General features: G+C 39.4%; 1 protein-coding gene across 5 annotated transcripts in view; it reads right to left on the minus strand.

The window, feature by feature from the left end:
* Nucleotides 1–20,823, minus strand: part of ELMO1 (engulfment and cell motility 1) — a 305,172-nt gene that overhangs the window by 87,575 nt on the left and 196,774 nt on the right. For all 5 annotated transcript variants that reach the window (XM_054058818.1, XM_054058816.1, XM_054058817.1 and 2 more), the window contains one exon: nt 20,386–20,522. In XM_054058818.1, coding sequence (XP_053914793.1) covers nt 20,386–20,522 — 137 coding nt within the window. The remainder of the gene's footprint in view (nt 1–20,385; nt 20,523–20,823) is intronic.

Below are 20,823 nucleotides of genomic sequence, written 5' to 3' on the forward strand. Positions count from 1 at the left end.
TAGTCATGCAAACCATAAATTCATTCTATAAAATGCTACTGGACAATGAAAACTAACTGTCACATTCCTACAGTAAAATTTGCTTTTTAAGGCAGTATTGAATTAGAGGGCTTCCTAATCAAATAAATTGTTCCTTGCTCTTGCATGATACACAAAACTTCAAAACTTCATTAGGCTGTTCTTTGTCAAATAACACAGTGCTGCAAGCAAACATAATGACTACCAGTGCAACTGTATCTGGAGAAATGTTCCTTGGGTCCAGTTTCTCAAGCTCTTCCTCTGCATTTCAGCCACTGACAAGGAGAAGACTGTGTGCCAGATTAGGGCAACCATTCAGGAACTCAGAAGATCCATTTTAAGGTCTTTTCCTGCCACGGCAGGAAAGGATCAGAAGTGACAGAGATCTCTGGTTCTGACATTAGAAAGGTGCTAAGATTTAACTTCAGGAAACCTCACCCTCTTTTCTTAGTAATCTCCCCTGTAAATTGAATTGCTTTTCCTCCCTAGGTTGTGGTGTGATAAGAAACAGACTAAGGAATTTGCTGCTCTCTAAAGCTGGACAGGGCACAAATACCTAAGAAAGCTTTTAAGGGAGATAAAAATTCAAGGTTAGAAAAACCCAGGCAATTTCAAAGCGACATAATAAACAAGATTTGTGAAAAATCTTCTCAGACAGTGGGATAAAATGATGTTGTTCAATCAAAAGGATCAAATATTTCCAGGAAGGTTTTTCACCAAAGCTTCTATTTGCCAATTCAACAGCATCTCTCAGCAGTCTGCTGTCACGGGCTAAGACCTGTTTGTGTGTGGGAGCGGAGGAACAATCAACGGTGATATAATGCTTACTCATCCTTCCAGATCATGGGGTTTACTTTTTTTAGCCTAGATACCTACATGAGAAAGATGGTTAACCTACTAACACTTCCCAAGTCACCAACTCACTGGCTGGCTCCCAGTAACTGCTCTTCCAGTACCACCAATTATCTGCCAGTTCTCAGTAAACTTTCCAGTCCTTTCAAAGGACCATCTGTAGAAGTTGCTGATTTGCACCAGGAACAGCTAATCCTATTTATTTATTCCAGGAATACTTACAGATTTCCCCTCCACATCCCTATTCTTGAAGCAGCAGGACTTAGGCTGTACAACGAAACACAAACAAATATTTCAGAAACATTCAAGCCCACATTTCACATTTAATTTGGTTTTCCCCAAATCAAAATATTGGAAAAACTTATGTCTTCTTTACCAGGAGTGCCCTACACTTCATTTCAAACAAACAGCTGATTTTGGTTGGTTTTTCTTTTTTTTCTTTTTTAATATTAATGTGTCTGAAAGAAGTTTTTGGATAGCAACACAACCCAAATTAAAGTGAAAATACTGGGCCACAGCACAAAGAGATATCTATCCTTTCTGCCATTTAAGACAGACTTACTACAAACCACAGAGCTTATCTGACTAGGAACACCAAGTGATACATAAGCTGCTGAAAACACTGTGAGGAATACAGCTTTGCAAATCAGATTAGACATGACCTTCAGAGGTGATCTGCCACCATAGCACCCAGGAAGGTCTAGATGAATTACAAAACCACAGAATATTTCATTCTGCAAAGCACGGATGAATTTGATTTCCACCATCTGAGCACCACAGTGCACATTCCAACATTCACTGCCTGGTCCTGTTCTTTGAGCACAGGGAGCATACAATCCTCTTCCTGCACCACCGGGCAAGTTGCCCCCTTTCTGAGGATGCATACTTACGTTAAAAGCCTTTGAGATGCAGGGTGGTGTGTTAAAGAAAATCTCCACTCGTCTTATACAAATTAAATTAGAGCTTTATAGAATTACATACAACAGTCTTGGACATAGACAACAGCAGTCTGGATGATGACTGTCTAAGGGTGTTGAATCTGCAATACTACTTCATCTTCTCTGACAACTGAAGTTTTTCAGCTAAGCCAAAGACAGCCTACAAACAATCCTGAAATTGGCTACAGGAACTGACATGAATATTTCTCAGTTTTCCTATTGATAAACAGTTATGCATAGTCTGAGTGGTGAAAGGAGACTTCCTAGTCTAGACAGCAAAACTGTAGCATCCACTTCCACCTCCAATGTCAAGAAGATCTAAAATACCACACGCTTAATGTAGAAACAAAATATCTGCATCTTAAAGAAACAAACAAAAATAAAACAAACAAAAAGAAGGCCACCACAACTATACATAAGAAACCCGATGTGAAAGAAGGAAGAAAAACTGGGTTGCTTATAGAAAGATTATTTTGTTACAGTGAATAGACCAGACTTTAGATTTTGATACAGGCACACGCAAAAAGAAAAATATTTCTAACCTTGACAAAGCAAACAGTATAGCCCTATCTCAAAAACAACCTGAAGTCATGTTTAGGTTTTGAGGCACTGTCCTATACAATCATAGTTAGTTTCTCTTTGTATAGCTATCATATAAAATCCTCCTTAAAATACACAAGCCCCTGCAGCTGTTTGCAACCTTTAGTCTTGCCATTTCAAACATACATAGCAGTCATATAGCATGAGAGGGTACCGAAGTATTTCAAATCAATTATAATAAATCCAGACAGCAGACAGAAAAAGGTTTCACAATACACATCATTGACTTCAAGATTCCTTATGTAGTGTTCTTAACTACACACCTACAAGGGCCACAGAAAATACTTTATCAGTTTTATAATTCTGTATGAGCACTATCTGCAAAGTCCATCACATATTCATCATCTGCAGGTGGGGTTAGGATTTCCTTGCTCCCTCCTTTGCTCATTTTCTTCAATGCATATCATAATTTTGTATCAAAACTCCTTTGCAACACGCTGAGATATTTTTCTATCATGTTATCTTAATCTCAGTTTTCTCATTCACTCACTCACTTTGGAGCACACATAGCCAGGACAGAACAATTTCAAATCACTGCAGCATTTAACCTGCAATATTCTTCTACCTTTAGCCTCTTATCCAGCTTGTGCTTCACACAGACTGCCAAACAAACAACACAAGCTGGATTTATCTGCAATCCAAACAGTCTGAGACTTCCCTTTAATGCTTGGTCTCCATAGGACTGGAACCGAGGGATGTACATTGTACTACTAATACTGTTGAAACAGACTATGCCTTATATGTATTTGGTCTTGTCTCTCTTGCAAGCATTCATGCTCCCCTCCATCTTATTCATTAGTTCATTGCAGTTTTCTTGCTCTGGAAAATGCAGATTAAATCTCTACTTGATCATACGAAATTGCAACAGAATGATTTATTGTATTTATCAAAGAAAAATAGGAGAGACAAAAAGGAAAAAATCATCTGTGTCAGGTATCTGAACTTTGATGCATTCATGGCTCACCATATAAATAACGATGCATGATTTTTTGTAATATGTTAATTACATAAATAGGTACTTAGGAACTACTTAAACAGGAGATTATTTACCCCATTGACTGTAGAAGCCCATGTGTCAGCACATCTGCTGCACAGGAAGATTAAATCTGTTCAAACAAAACTCATGCTCTCTCTTGCTAATGGGGAAGAGGTTAGCAGTGCCAGACCTGAAGCAGGGGCTGTGGGTTTTATCTAACAGGCCCATAAGACGGGCACAATAGATGATGTTAGCAAACATCTCTGGATTTCTAAAAACCCTGTATATACTTGCCTAGGCATTCTGGAAAAAGAAATGGGATTTTTATCAGTACTTTTCTATGTATGTGTCTTATGTCAAAAGCTTATGCTCTGTGTTATTTAAGAGTAACAATCAGATGCACAGCAGTCTCTAGAGGAACTGTATTAGTGTAATTATGCACCTCTAAGACCAGAATGACAATGCTGGCTGATGATATTTAGAAAAAAAGTGTACGGAAAACAGCTCAATTACAGAGTTATCTTTGCCTTGGTTCACCTTCCCAGCTGCTGTTGAAGGACCTCCAGATCATTATTTTAATAGCTGTTGATGGGGGCCTAGCCATCATTTATCACATTCATTTCACATTACTTTTGCAGCATGACAGGCTCACAGGAAAGGGTAAGCGTCAGAAGGCTCTGGAGGCGCAGGAAGGGATTGCCAAGACTACAGTCAATGAGAAGAATAAAAACCACAAGCCCAGGCTCCAGGTCCAGCAAGTTCAGAAGAAGCTTTCTTGAGCAGAACAAGCTGTCTGCTTTCACCCCATGCAGGCATGAAAGTCAAATTAATGTTCACATAAGGTGAATGAACAGTTATGGCTGTATACCACGTAGTTACTTTTTTTGCAAGTATACTCTAACAGAAGCAATTTAATGAGTAAACACTTAGCTTCAGGTAGAGAGGACAATACCGCCCGCAGGGCAATTTGGAGCACAAAATTGCTACTGACACTCCTAGTCTGTGTCAGTCTCTGGGAGTGTGTTTGTTCCCATGGCCTTCAGAGCCTCCCTAGGCTAAGCTTGGCTTTGCAAACATCCCCTTCTCAAAGACACCAACAGCCACTTTTTCAATCCATGTACATGAAAATGTGCAGCCAAATATACATACCCCAAACACGTGTCGCATGCAGAACTGAAGCGTGCCCACACACGCCCATTCACAGCCAAATGTAGCATAAATAACCTCGCTATATAAATAGCCTTGCTTAAATGAAGTCTCTTCCTTAAATACGGCTGACATAAATACACTTTCCTTTATGCTGCCTGTCGTATTTCAGGTTTAAGTCTGGAAAGAGGCAACCATGTTGGAATTGCTGGAGAAACCCCAGCAAAGCATATTAATGCTCCACTCTGAGAGTCAAAGAGATATGAAGGACAGGCAAGCTCAGGATCCTGATGCAACATATCACCGGTGAAAATCTTGTGAAAAGGAGAAAAGGCAGGCAACTTCATTTCTATATGTTTCTGTGATATCAAGACAGATAAATATTACTAAGATAGGCAATAAAAAATCACTAACAATCAGAGGAGATCCTCGTGCACTAACGCAGCAGCCCACACAAAACCAAAGTTATGAAAATAAACCTTACATTCTTAGTTGAAAAGAAAAAAAAAAGAGAGAAAAAGTATCAGAAAAGGAAAAGTAAATTTCCCTTCTTTCTCTGCATCTTTGGAAGGACACAACATGACTGTCCATAATCCTCACCATGTTCCTGTCTGTATTCACCCAATATGGTTTTACTGACGTTTTCAGTCTTATCTTTTTCAAAACACTTCAAGAAACTGTTGAGACTGTTTTCTCTGAAGATGGGTAGGAAGGACCGGCTGTCAGAAAGGACTCTCTGAACCTCCCTCCAGCAACCCTACTTCACATTCAGCCCACACACCAGGCCCAGCTCTATCAGTGTTCTGGCTCATTTTGTCAGGACTGTTGCATCTGCTCAGAACTTCCTTCCCACTAATGAATCTCCTTCTAATTGATCTTCAGAGTATATACATCTTCAGTCTCAATCATCTATGAGATAAAGATGTTGTCAATACTGCAGCATGGCTATGCTTGCTGTCTCAGAGACAAATCCTACCTTGTACTTGCTTTCTTCATTAAATTCTCTGCTCTTTGCACATGGTAGGTGGAATGATTACTTCATCTTCCAAGAGACAAATCTATAAAGGTCAAGCAATGTAGAGGCAGTTGCAATGGTGGCTCCAAATTCCAAGTTTTGCTCTCTCTTCATTCCCTAGCCGTGAAGCACAAACACATTTGTAGTGCTTAGCCAGCAGCATCTCTACCTGTTACAGTACTGCTTTATTCAGGATTGGGCCATTTTCATTCCATTAATGCTTTCCTTTCAAAACATTTCAGAATTGGTTAAAAAAAAATAAAAATAGAGGTTTAAAAAGATTTCAGGCTTCCTTAATCATGCAGGGATATATTTTCAAAGCAGTATACCAGGAGTAACCCACGTGACTCCCATTCATGTTAAAATTAGAGTCACCAGAATAAACCCCATATGCTGCTTTGAAAAGGTACTGCAACTTGTCCAAGGAAAATTTCCACAGCTTAATGGTGCTTGCACAATTTTTCTGCTTGCTTTTCTTCCTTTCATGCTCAAATATATTTTTAACAGCTTTTTTTTAATTTATTTTTTTGAATAACATTTGGTACCACTTAGGAAAATAGAAAGAAGTGATTTTCTGGGTATCTTGGTTCCTCTGTGCCCTTTTATTTAAAAATGATCGATTTAATCAGAATAGCTTTGCTTTATAGCACTGAAAGCTTCCAATATCACTGTTTTTTCAAATGGTCACTGTAACCAGCCTTTCTATCAGAGCTGCAGCCCACAGTGCGGTCTGGCTGCCTTGTGACACCTGAGCTGTTATCCTGTCTAGCAGTGTTCAATATTTCTGTGTTAGCCTGAAACTAATTTTCAAATGTGAAATTTTTTTCTGGAAAGGCTGAGGCATAGCCTCTCCTTGGCAATAACAGCACCACTACTCGTTCCAAAGCCAGGCAACATGAATGTACAGGCTTCTACATTCAAGGTCCCAGTCTCGCATGTGGATCATCTGTCCAACACAGAGCATCTGTAACATCTATGACATCTGCAGAAGTCCATCCACCCAAGCCAGCTGCAGCGCGGGGCTTACTGTGAGTATGGCTTGTCCTGGTTTGTCTTGGTAATCACAGCAAGTATTGCATATACCGCGCTCATGTATGCACACACCGATAGATGCAGGTTGACTATTAAAGTTGTCATTTATGACTACAGTTTTCCTGGTCACTTGAAGAGAGAGGGGAAAAAAATAATTTCTGACAGCTCTGGTTCTCTTGTCATTGCTCTCTAATTTTTACTGCTTACTAATGCTAAGCATGAGAGGTTGTGCACAGAAAGACAATCTTAATGCCATCTCCTCATTTTTATCTCAGCCTTCTCATTGCTGTCCCAAATTGCAACATATTTTCAATTCATCTATTTACACTAAAGAGGCAGCAAACACTGCATCTAATCACTTCATTAATTTAACCTTTAGAGGATGAAAACAAGGGGAAAATATTTTGCTTAAATGTGGAAGGTGCTTCCACTATGGCAAAAAACCCAAAAAAAGTCTCCTTGCTAACATAACTGTGTAGTGGGATAGGCGAAAAGAAACCAAGTTAGGGTTGTCCTGTCATTAAAGCACTGACAAGTGAATTGTGGGCTAAGTTCCCATCTTTGCCCCTGATTTTCCAGGCAACATTCAGGAAAACATCGTGTATGTATCCTTATTATCTAATTAAAAATTATATGACATCACTTTTCCTTTCTCATCACTTTTTTTACCCTCTGTATGTTCTGTCAATTTAAATGGCAGTCTCCTTTGGCCAGAAAGCCATGCTTAAAAGAAAACCTGAAACTTCTCAGGATGGTGGAGAAGTGCACATGGAGCTAGAAGGTGTAAGCAATGGAGCGTTAGTTAAAACAGAGGTCTGTGTACAAGACAAGTACTTAAAAAAACCCCACCAAACATCAAAAAAAAAACAAACAAAAAAAACCCCAAACCAACAAACACCCCAAATCCCAATCTACTAGTAGCCACACAATGCTCTGCAATTGCTACACACACTGCCTGCTTTAGGCATGAGGACTCACATACACTAACGATAATGACAAGTTACCACATCAGCTGACCTGCAGCTATAGCCAGTGGTAAATATTTAGTGAAACATACTTACCTAAATGTTAGCTAGCATATTTTGAGGAAAAGCTCTTGATCTCACATTTCTGAAGGAGCTTTAATGCCCCTGAGTAATAACATCTGAGCTGTGAGAGCTAAAACAAGTTAAGTGCTTTAAGGGGGTCACTGCAGTAAATGGGGAAAGGCTGACTTCTTATAAGTGGTTACAGCATCCATCACAAGGATCTATAGCACCTTTTTAACATTAGAAAAAATATATGAGATTGGTTGATGCTGCATCTGTGTTTATTTTACTGATGATTAATGATACGGATTACTATTTCTCCCTTTTTCATACTGGATAAGAAAATAGACTTTACACATAAAACTGCAGAATAATTCAGCTTGCTAGAAAGCTCTAGGTTTCATCAGACACAACAGAGTGAAGCTCAAGCTTAACAAGTCAGGTCGCTCAGGGCCTCATCTGGGTGAGCTTAGAGTTTCTCCAAGGATGAAGATTAAATAATCTCCCTGTGCAACCTGATCCAGTGCTGCACCAGTACAAGCAGTTGGGAATATTTTATCCTTGCATCCTGCCAGCTTTCTACACCACAACTTGTCTTTTCTTCTTTCATTGTGTACTTCTGAGAAGGGTATGCATCTTCTCTATAGCTTCTTATTCAGATAGTGTGTGCTGGTTTTGCCTGGGATAGAGTTAATTTTCTTTGTAGTAGCTAGTATGAGGCTATGTTGAGGATTTGTGCTTGGAAAAGTGTTGACAATTCAGGGATGCTTTCCTTACTGCTGAGCAGTTCTTAGACAGAGTCGAGGCCTTCTCTGCTTCTTACCTCACCCTCCCAGCACATAGGCTGAGGGGGCACAATAAGCTGGGAGGGGACACATCTGGGACAGCTGACGCCAACTGACCAAAGGGATATCCCATACCATATGACATCATGCTCAGCAATAAAAGTAGGAGGAAAGTTGTCCAGACGGGTGCTGCTTAGGTACTGGCTGGGCATCTGTCGGTTTGTGGTGAGCAGTCGTTTTAATTTGCATCACTTGTCTTTCTAGGGTTTTATTTCTCTGTTATTTCCCTTACAATCTTGCATTATTAATATTACTACAATCATTAATCTGTTCTTATCTCAACCCATGAGTTTTCTCACTTTTACCCTTCCAATTCTCTTTCCTCATCCTGCTTGGGGTAGTGAGTGAGTAGCTGTGTGGTGTTTAGTTGCTGGATGGGGTTACACCATGACATAATGGAAGAAGACACAACTGGATCCACCTCCACTCTCTGCCCCCAGCCTCTTCCAATATGAACAAATCTAGTTCCTTTACATTCCCCTTAGATGCCATGTGCTCCACCCCCTTTAATCATCTTGGTGGACTACGTCTGCTTCATCAATCTCCCCCTATTACCGGGGCACAAAACTGGACACAGTTCTCCAGCTGCTGCTTCACAAATGCCAAGTTAAGGGGAATAATTCCTTCCTTCAACCTGCTAGCTATCCTTTAGCTAACGCAACCCAGCATGCAGTTAGTCCATATCCCACATGGGTGCACTACTGATTCATCAACACGGCGACCATCCTACAAGCAAACACCTACAATTATAATTGTAAAACATGACATAAGCCTTTCTGAGTCTTTTCAGCTTGCATTGACAATCACCCATCCTCAGCTTGCTGTGGTGCAGAAATTAATATCCAAGCCTGGGCCATCGTAAAAATCAATACTAGATACTGAAGTGTTACTCTAGGCATGAGGTTACTCTAGTACTGAAATCAAGAAGCGTGGAGAAGGAAATTAGAATCATCAAATTCTTTCAAATGATAATAACTAAAGAAAATTGAGCAGCTATGAATCATCCTGTTCTCTACAGCTTAAAAGCAACAAGGCAATAAAAAAGAAAATCTAACCTATGCAAAGCTAAATATATTTTATGTAAAGATTTATTTTCTTTTCTCCCCAAGTAGAACCACCAGTTTAAAGATTCTGCTTTAGCTGGTAACTTAAAGCTTTTACATAGCAAAGGGCCATTTAGGCCATGTATAACTGAAGCCATTCACAAGCTGCAGGGCTACAATACTTTTTACCAGAAATTTCTCTCCCACATTGGTGGAGATAGTTCTTTTCTCTAAGTAAATTAAACTTATGCAAAATCAGGCTAGATAAAATAACAGCCAGTTCTCTGCCATCATTATTAAAATGTTGTATTTATGCAGTTACTCACAAAGGAAGACTTTTTTTTTGTGCAGATGGCTACACTTTCAGGAACAAGAAACATGTCTGTGCATGTAATTTTGACTTTACAATTATAACAGTGTCCTTCAGATTTTTAGCATTGCTGGAAAGATATAGCTACCAGTAACCCCTATCCTCGCTTCAAAAACTGGCTTCCAATATTCTATGACCTCAAAGTGTCTTTTCTGATCTCTTGACAGGAGATGCGGCTATGTAAAGTAGTCAGCAGTACCTCATCTATAGAAAGTGAGAAAAGTCATTAACGCCCTCCTTAAAACAGGTGGAAGCGCAGTACGAACCATGTTGTTGCTTCAAGGAAAGGGGACAGGCAGAAGGAAAGACTGAGGGAATAAATCATGTTGGAGGTCAGAGTATTGAACAGGCAGAAAGGCTAAAGGAAGCTTCACTTAGAACAAAGAAAGAAATCCAGTGAAATTTCTACATTCAGTCACTAATTTATATACGTGCTTTTAAAAGAAATCACACAGAGGTCTTAAAACACAGAATAAGTGTCAGTTATATGACAATCAGATCAATTCAGATTAAAAAAAAAAATAAATCACCAGGAAGAAAACAGCCCTTTAACAACTTCCAAATCCCTAACTTACACAGAAAAGAGTTCTTGGAAGGCATCTGAAAATCTTGACAGCTATGAAATTACATTCTTCATCTCACACATATGATTTTACAAAAATAAGGATGTTCCATTTTCCTACTTGGTAACTTTTGAGATGTTACTTTCACTATGAAAGGCTGATCAATTGCTCCTGAAGCAGTTGACAGTGTAGCAATGATACAGTGAGATCTGTAGTTTCGTTTGGACTCTTGGTTAAGTACAACAAAAAGTTCTATGCAGCCTTTACTATTCAAGCAAAATGGATACAACTGCAGTTTTCAAGTTTTTGCTGCTGCTATCAGCAACACAACAAAGATCAGCCAGTTTCCCTGAGACAGAAAACTGATGCTTGAAATCTGAAGATACATCTCCAGAGAGAAACATTGCCATAAAATTCAAAGCATGTGTGGAAGCTATTTCCCCAGGTGCTTCCACTCTTCTAGACACAGACTTGACATTCTTGATGCAAGGATGGTTCTTGAGCATTTCAGTTTCATGGTCATGGCATGAATATCATCAACTGACATGGCAAGGTTTTTAATCAACTGCACTAATTTCTTTTTCAAGGATTCTGATATAGAATTTGGTATTTGTTTCTTTATCTGTCTCTGTTGTTTGGGTTAAATTACTTGCATGGTATCAGATCTCTCTCCATCCCTGCACTCAGCTTCTAAGGTGATATTCCTTAGCTTTCATATGTATTACTAGGGGTTTTTCTCCTCTCCTTGCCTTCACCAACTTATGAAGGTAACTTGAGAAACTGGGAAGGGTCCTATCAATAAATTACCTTTTGGTCATTGACAAAAACACAACATTTTTGATGCGGCATTTCAAATCGACAGTGTAGAGGTGAAACGGCAAAGAAAGAAAGGGCCTTACCACTTTTGGAGACACACACAACTTCCCATCCTCCAATAAGTCATTTTGATCTCAATGGAAAAGCAGCAGAACCAAGGTGCAAACATCTCAGCTTCACTACCATTTCCAAGTAACAACTGCCTCTTCTGTTGTCTCAAGCTGAAATGTTCTGTGGGGTAAAAGCTAACACTTCCTTCAAAAAGTGCATGCTAAATCCCTCCATTTTCCTATTCATCCTCCTCCATTTTCCCATTCATCCAGTCTCTGGGAACTTGAGGACAATTCATGTTAGCACACCAAGGCCCAGTTTAACCTGTGGTCACTTAAGAAAGATTTGCACGTAGGACTAACACTGCAATAGCTGCCCTTCTTTCGGTACCTATGGAAAGGCAGCAGAGGCAGGTACTTCTGTCAGCCCCGCGTGCATGGTGCAGACATGGCTTGAAATAGCTGGTGTGCATAAAGGAGAGCAGAGCCCATCCATTCCTGTGCACCGTCTCTTCTGCTCACTTCCTCTCCCAGCAGCCCTCCCCCCGATACGCCTTCATCACAGCCAGTCTCCATTTACACCGGTACACTGGATAATGGGATCATTTTGTCAGATGCTGGTCAGTTACCTCATGTGCTAAAAATAGAGATGTGCAGCAGCAGCAGCAACAACTGACTGACAAACGCCTTTTTAATGGTGACCGACTTATTCAATCAAGACAATATGCGAGATGTAAACTGCAAACAATGAAGGACATTTGTATAAGGATAGATGAGACAAAAACAACAAAGCACCATGGGTTTGCTTATGAGACATGTATGAAAGATTTCTGCTACTCTTTTCAACCATGGTACTATTTAGATTACAACTACTTAAAGCGAACCAACAATAATATAAGCTCTTTTGCTACTCTAAGAAAGGCTATAAAAATCTCATTGTCAGCTGCATCATTCATCACGATAACCTCATTTCAACTGAAATAAAATCTCTGAGACATCACCTTCCCCCCGCCTTCCTTCTCTTTTTTATTTGCCTGTAGTAAGGTCTATTGTCTGGGGAGCTCTCGGGCTGAATTCCATGCATTGTGATTCACAAAATGAAAATCTGGTATTATATGCCCACTGACATTCACATCAGCAGCAATTCATGCAGCAAAAAGCCATATGCCACGCACCTCTGATTTAACTATACTACAAAAACATATCCTAGAAAGACGAAATAAAACTACAAGAGACAAGAGTAGTTCCTGGGATCTAATTATTATCCATACTTTCAGACAGGAATGACAAGGGCAATACCACAAAACATGCTGTTTTGGTGACAGTTCCAGTTAGTTTACATCATTTCCCTTAGTGACTAACACACTCTACATGCAAGCGAAGAATTCCCAGTGCAAAAAGTTCCTACAGGGTACAAAAAAAAGCGGTTAGCAAAGATAACCTACACTGAATGTTTCTCCTCTGGTTATCAGACTTTCCATTCAATCATCTTTTTGAAGGCTGAGATGTTTATTGGTTTGATCAGCACCCACAGAGATGAAAACGAAGAGCACTTTGAACACATGAAGTACCAACAGTTTTAAAAATTGCCATCTCCAGGGTGTTGAGCAGACCTATATGCATTCTACAGTAACACACAGACTTCATTAGAAAGCTGGGGGATAAAGTCCACTCTGCCAATGACAGACAAGTTTTTCACAAACAAGAGATTTCACTGCTAAAACCAAGAGTAACTTTCATCACTGGGAAAAGGATCAGACAAAGAAGTTTCTGACCAAGGAATGGATTATACCAAAATACTCTTCCCCTTTTTCTTTTTTTTTTTTTTTTAAAGAAAAAATAACGAGTTTTGTTAGGTGACCTTCTCCTTTCCTCGCTTTTTGCTTGAAGAATACATCTCTTTCTTAGTGTATCCATCCTGGCATATGAATGGGAATAATTTCAGTTTTAAAATGCTTTTCCTTTTAAGCTTATTCCTTCCATGAAATCATAACATAAGTGATCACTGAAAAAGGGATAGTTCAAGTTCAAGGTACGATAATAACTAGATGTGACCCTGCTACGAAAGACTTCTGAAGCCTTCTGGCAAAGACAGAAAATAGCAAAGACTTTTAATGAAAAAGCTTGATAAGCTACAAAGAAAAAGGGCAAGAGTTGCTCCTTACTGCTTCATTATCCAGTCTAAGTACTTGCATTTCACAAATTAATTTTTTTTAAAAAATGTATTTGCATTCTTGACAATACTATTTAAGACTGAAAAAAATTCATAAGGAAACAACCAGCTATATTTAAAAATGCAATATTCTTGATCAGTTCCTTTAAGCTTGACAGTCCCAACCTTTAGGGTATGAATATTTAAATTCAGATCTGATTTTTATAGACAGATGCCTCAGTAAGCGGAACACCATATCTTCAGTGTCTTAAATATCCCTTCTCAGGTGCGTGCAGCCAAAAGCAGCAGACAGGCAATTAACTGGCTTTGACAAACGCAGTGGGACAGATTTGGTGATCTCACACGCATAGATAAATGCATAGAGCTGGAGAAGACTAAACAGAGACATTTCTAAATGAGTGGTGGATGAAGGAATAAATTTGCAATATTCAGACCACAGAAAGTACAGGGTGAACACTGACCGAATGCTAGAGGACAGTCTTAATCAGGTTCTCTCTACATCACATTAAATTGCACTGCTTAAAACAGACCCTTCTAGAAGATGCTCGTCTAGGAGATTTCCATTGTATTTGGAGGGTATTTATTTTTTCAGTTAAAAAGTCATATTTTCTGTATAACCTCTGCAGCAGACTTACAACATGTTAATTGCTAGAATTTTTTTTAATAAATTCATGCATTACACAATTAATGATACAATATATTTATAGCCATTATCTTTTACCAATAAAAGTTAATAAAGTGCTAACGGCCTCAGGTGTGAAAATGTGAAGTTTAATTTGTGCTAATCTGCTTAAGCCTGGGGAATACTGAATTCATTCTATGCAAGAATAATTTATTTGTAGTATCCCTGACAAACAAAGCATTGCCAAGGGATGGTGTAATAAGGCTAACAGAGAGGTGCAATCATTTCACTAACCCAGCATTTCCCACAGGTAAAATGCAACAGAACAGCCTTCCAAAGCTTCTCTCAAAAGAAGTTACATTCATCTGCTTCAGACTGGTGAAAAACCACCCATACAAAAACAATAAATGCTCTGGAGAGCATCTGAGAAGGACGAATTATCCCCTCTTTCCCTTTCTATCACCGAAAAGAAAAACAGGTGACAGAGATTTATAGACTGACCAAATGATTTTACTTTCATGTTTGTTTGAATTATTTTTTTCTTCTGTTTGAGGTAATGGTTCTTTCATGCTCCTGGAGCTATTATTTGCCATCCTCCTCCAAGGATCCATGTGAGAGGGTGAAGAAGAGTGGCACAGACACAAAGGAAGGCTGGAGCTGCTGATGCAGTCCAGAGCCATGACAGAATGATGGAGGATGCTGAAGCAGAGAGCCAGACAACCTGGTTCTGCATTTAGCCATGCAGCTGCTTCACTGCCAAGGTACTTGAGCTCTGGGTGCTTTTGCCTCCTTCCTGTAAAACGGGATTATCAAGACTCAGCCAACTCTGCAATAAGCAGAAAAGTGCCGTACATTGTTAGTGCCACTAAAGAGAATCACTTGAACATTCTACAAGATCTGCTTCTCCTGCAGGTGTGTGACAAAACCCTGTGACTTCCCGGTCAGGCATGCAGCTGCCATGGCAAGGACTACCACTATGACAACAAGGCTACAGCCAGGAGGGCATTTCAGATAGGAACTACGCACAGTCTCCTCCTGGTGTTTTCCTGATTTGCAGAGGACCCAGCAAAGCTGGTGACAGCTTCTCTACCATGTTGTTGCTCTGACCCTTTCCAAATGACCTTCTATACCTTTGCGTCCTTACAGGTAACTCATATTATCTGACGGTCGTCTTGGCCCACAACATGTCTCCACACAAAACACTACTCATGTGTATGCTCTTTAAATGCCTGTCCTTGAACACTTAGTCATATTTTGAACCTAGCCTTATAAAATTATTCATCCTACAGCTGCCAAAAGCGTGACAACACTAGAGAAGCTGAGAAACCTGTGGCATGGCGTTTCCAAACTGTCAGTGAGCAAGGAAATGGTATTTTTCATTTTTATGTTATGCCTGGTTACCTCTTCTGTTATCTTGTCACAGGGAAAGGAAAAATGTTCACGGGGTCTGAGCAGGAGTAATAAACATCTTTTGTGGTTATCAAATGCCTCAGTGTTTGCTTTGGTATTTAATAACAGGACTTTCGCATCTGCTGCCAGTGTGAACAATGTCTACTATGCTGATTATCACACAACACAGTTTTTCACATGTATGCCTGTCAGTGACAGACATTATTACCTTGCTGAGCAGATCCCACTTCTGCACAGGGATCCAGTGCTGCAGCTAGGTACGTCGCTTGCTCTGTCACTGAAATAGCCAGATACGTAGGTCTGCCAGTGTGAAATGAATGCTAGCTTTGCCAGAGTGCTGAAACCAGAGGTTTTTGAGTCTTCTGTGAATGTTTTTCTTATTATAAAATAAATTTTCATAGAACATTTTAAAACTGGTGTTTTATACAATGGTGATCTCAAACACACAGCCAGTGGGCAAAATATATTAACTAGAGTTGTCTGTAATGAGAAAAATGCATTGGTAGCATCATGAGCAACCATGCTCATGAGCATGGTAGCAACCTCGTTCCACTTTCCTATTCCTTAGACCTTTAGTTTCAGTGAATGCAATAGATTTTGATTTCAAGTTCCATTTACCACAAGGCTTTCAAAGTTTCTCAGTTCTGGCATCTCCTACCCAACTTTAGCTATGTTGAAATGACAAACTTTGTCTTTTCATAAGCAACCCATTTTGGCCATCTAAAAACCTAAACCCATTCTAATGCACTAATAAAAACAGATATCATTGTGCTCGTTCGCTACAAAGCGGCTTCAAAACCTCAAAATCAAATAATTTCAACTTTTTCTTTCCACACTGGGACTGGAAGCAGTAATTTTTATTCTTAATATTTTTTTTCTAAGATTGCACTACACTAGGCACAGAATTAGCAAATTGTTCATATTGTTCTGTAGGTCTAATAAGACAAACCATGACTGGCCCTGCAATTAAAATAATCAATTTTCTCACCCTTTCTCCTATTAGCATATGAACATCAAATCTACAAAAAGCAGCAGACTGAAGTCTCTGGAGACCAGAGGCAAGACAATAATCATGTCCCCTACTTAATGTCCTATCTGTGGTCTCCTTGTCTCATGAGAAACAATATGTATATTTTACAAGAGGTCACTAACAAGATAGCAACCTCAATGTAAATCCTTATTAGGTCAACACAGCTGCATTTACATAAGTACAACTAGCAGTATCAGCAAAAATTTGCCATTGGGAGTATTCTTTCATTTGGTTCCATGGAAGGAATTTTACAGTGGGGCAGTTACCTTGAATTTCACCTACCATCACATGAAAAATAAACAAAAAAAACCCCCAACAATTTAAGTATATTTAGGCTTTGTGGCAGCAGGGCTTGATTACCCTGACTAGAGTGTAGGTGGTCCCTATGTGAGAGAAAACTGGCTGATGGGAACCTATTTAAATAGCCAGTCTGTTGATGAAGATTTCTATATACTGGAGTGTGAGATAGTACTGACTGTAAGAAAGATGGACTGAGCTGACTCCAAAAATCAATACACAATGCTGCTTCTGCTGCAATAAAACATGTAGAATTATGTAAAACTTGGAGATAAGATTATATTTTCATAAAACATGCTGTCTGCTTACAAATGATTGTGGAGGACAGAGTTTGCAAAGTGCCCTTTCATCATCTGTAGGATCCAAGAAAAACAAAAGGTTTCAAATTGTTGCCACTTGCATGTCTGTCTATCCAACTGCATCTTAATTTCTCTAGAAAATTCAGACATGAATTATGCATGTCTTAAAATGTTACAAAGGCATAATAAAAGCTTAGTTACCTGACTGAATTATTCTATTCGGACATCTACCAGTATTTTGAGAGACAGTAAAAAAGGTTTTAGGTCTGACAGTATCACACTATTATAATAGAAATCCAAGGAGTTTTTCTAATGCAAGAGATGACAAAAGGTGTTTGTTTAAATGAAAGAGCATCAGAAAGACAAAGCATGAGATCACAAATGTTTCACTAAAACAGCACAGAATTGTTTCAGCTATGAGCAAAGTGCTTTTTAATTATTTTTTTAAGCTTTAGAAATTAAAAAAACTATATGAATTGAGGAACCATAATGTTGCAGTATGCATATTTGTCATCAAAAGAGAGTCTTAATCTGATGCTTAAAAAAACCTTGAGAACCAGCACTGAAACCTGAGGGAAAGTATTTGATCGCCTCACTTCTTTCAGTGCCTATCATTCTCCAGCACAAAAGGTAGAGGAAATAAATCTCTACATGTGCACACAGACCCCCAAAGGTCCCTCAATGTACAAGTAATTGTGATTAATCAAAAGTTTAAAATTGAGCAAAAAGCTCCTTTTCTTCAATTACGATTAGAGATCAAAACAAGTAGATTAGCTTTTTAACAGAATCTCCAGGTCTCAAGACTTACCATCCAATATACTGAGAGTGTCCAATTTTGTTTTGGAGATTTTGGGGGAGGAAAGGAAGAGGGAAGAAAATGAATGATCCCAGCAGCCAGGTAGGTAGTAGCAAAGTGGTGTTTCATACATTACCATGACAATCAAGTTATTGAAACTGAAAAATAGTAACACAAAGAGAGGATAAAAGAGAATTTTTCCACAGTAATTAAGCTATGGCATCTTGTGAGGCCTGTTTTCTTCCCATTCATTCCTGAAAGTAGTTGGCTGCATGCTCCCTAGGTACACACGGCCTTTGCCTGCCAAGTTTTCAGAAGTAACTGCATAGAAACAGGTACCTGTAGCACACAGGAAGGATGTAGAAAGTATACTAACATGCCATCACTACCAAAGCCTCTTGGCAGGTAAGGATTAAAAATGGTGCTGTTTAGTTTGGTAAAGCCATCAGCACTGGCAGCTGTCACCCACCATCCAGATGGGTAAACCTTGGGTACCACTATATAACACCTCATCCTCCACAAATCCAGTAGTGCTTCACAAGCCCACACAACAACACAGCTTGCTTCACTCACAGATCCTTTTAGACATTTATCAGCTGAGTAATGCACATCACCACCACATGTCATTTGAAGTGGCTAAGAGCACAAAAATCGCCTTATGACTAAAAGAAAGGATTTAGATAAGCAGAGCATAATTACTGAACTGTTAGAAATGAGAGTCACAAGAGTTTAGTAGTCCCTCCCCTTTACAAAAACAGCTACAAAATCAAGACTGATTTCTGTAGGCAGAGATCCTGGGTTCATCTCTCATGCATCACAGTGCCACCAACAGACACAAATCCTGTGTAGCACAGTGGCAGATGGTTCAGATTTGCCACATGGAGTTAAGGATCACTTATGTCTTCAATGACACATGCAGTAGGACCTACCGCCTGCCTTGCTGACCCTGAAATTGTTTCTGGGTGAAGTCACAGGATTTTCAATAACAAAAGACACAAACAGGAAACTAGTCAGATCAGAGGAGAAACTACCTGATCTCTCATGAAGCTCCACAGCAATGCCTAACACTGAGAAGTAAATTTCTTAGTTTACTTTTTCAGGGTGATCTGGGCTGTTGCCAGAAACAGGACCATTCTTTTCCTCAAACTCCTAAGATTAATAATAATATTACAACTCAAGTTGTGGGAAATTATGTATAGAAGTTTTTCTTCTACTGAGACAGAAAGCCTGTAAGTAATAGGCAGGTGTTAATACGTTCATTTAAAATAACCATATATTATGAATTAGTCTCAAAAAAGTTGTTGTCTTTTTAAGCTCGTGATTTTAGGTTTCTATGTTTGCTAAATTATCTTGCTACTGCTCCTTCTTCACTCTTGAACCATTAGGTAAGAAAAGCATGTCAGAATAAGTCTCTGGGTCATCTAGTACAACAGTATGCATTTTGGACTTCCCTTCTTTCTTCTGCCTCTGGTACTGCTGCAAACTATCTTACCTAAAAGCACTCAACAAAGGCTATTCACACCGTGTCCTAAGGATTCACCTTCGCTCTGCAGTGGAAAACATACATTTAGCCCACTTTAATAATAAGAGGTTCCAATTCAAGGCAGGCATGATCATTTCTACTAGCTCTCACATAACATTTGAGTCTAGCGACTTCAGAGAACTTGTACGGCACATGCTGACACCAATGCAACAGTCTTACTTTTCATTCACAACCACAGCTCCATAACTGACATCTAGTCTCAGGGAGAAGCTCAAGATCCAGTCAAAGGATCCCAACAAAGTTAAGGATGCCAGCTGGCCACAAAAGCACAAGATTGTCATGCTTACAAAATGTCAAAGATACTTTCCAGCCTCCTAGTAAGTTAGATAGCTAAAATAGGATGTCTAGGGACCATTAAGACAGACAAACTTGTTCTGCAATTGTCTGAAATGTCCAGAACTCCGTCTTACAACAAAAAGTGCTATACTGTGGGGGGCAGGGGATGTTGGTTTTTTATTTGGTTCAGGGGTTTTGTTTAAGCAGGCTAAACTGCACAGCACTTTGTCAGGATTGTGTCCACTCTTGAATATTTTATCACTTTAGTGCTCACATGAAATGAAAGGAATGCACAGAATTATCACTGCAGTACTTTCTTTGCATTATTTACAGCCTTAGAGGCTGCAGCACTTCAGCATAACATTACTAACAGAAAAAGGGAGAATTTCCCCTCAAGCTAGATTTTTAGTTTCACAGTCTGCAGCGTAACATGATGGCAAAAGGTCTGTGAACTTCCCTTACACATCCCATCCCTTACTCCCACTTCCTTAAACGTCAGCCCTCTGATGGGCAAAGAATCTGAACAAACGAAAACTCTACAGCACTCAGCAGAAAGGGAATCAGTAAATCCCCGTGCCGCCAGGGAAGAGTATATGGCCTTGTTTCACCATCCTGCCCAGTTATTCCCACCCCACTCTTTTTCTTGCCTTGTTAAAGTCCTCTGAAGTTGCCCTCATTTCCTTCCATGTCTTGTTCAAGAGCTGAATGCAGATACAGAAGAACTCCTCAAACGATCTGTCATGGGTGAAGAACATGGGATGGAAATCGTTGCAGGTCTCACTGGCTAAAAACAGAAAAACAAGGAGGGTCGAATAAAACTTTTACAGGCAGGAGCTTCAAAAAATAAACATAAAATACAATTAGCCACAGCGTTTCGAAAACACTGTAATTGAGAGGAATCTCAGTTCTAGTAGCAAAGGATGTCAAAGCATTACCCTAAAAAGCCAATCTTGGTCCACACTGTTAAAGACAATGAAACACAATATAGAGCCCGTCTGCAGGAGACCAGCAGCAAGATCAAGAGGAAGCAACTAACTGTTTGCCTGAATATTCTCTCAATGGGTGTTTTGTTTGTGCCAAGTTTT

This window comes from Cuculus canorus, chromosome 2, assembly GCF_017976375.1.
Source record: "Cuculus canorus isolate bCucCan1 chromosome 2, bCucCan1.pri, whole genome shotgun sequence".
Taxonomy (NCBI): Eukaryota; Metazoa; Chordata; class Aves; order Cuculiformes; family Cuculidae; genus Cuculus; species Cuculus canorus.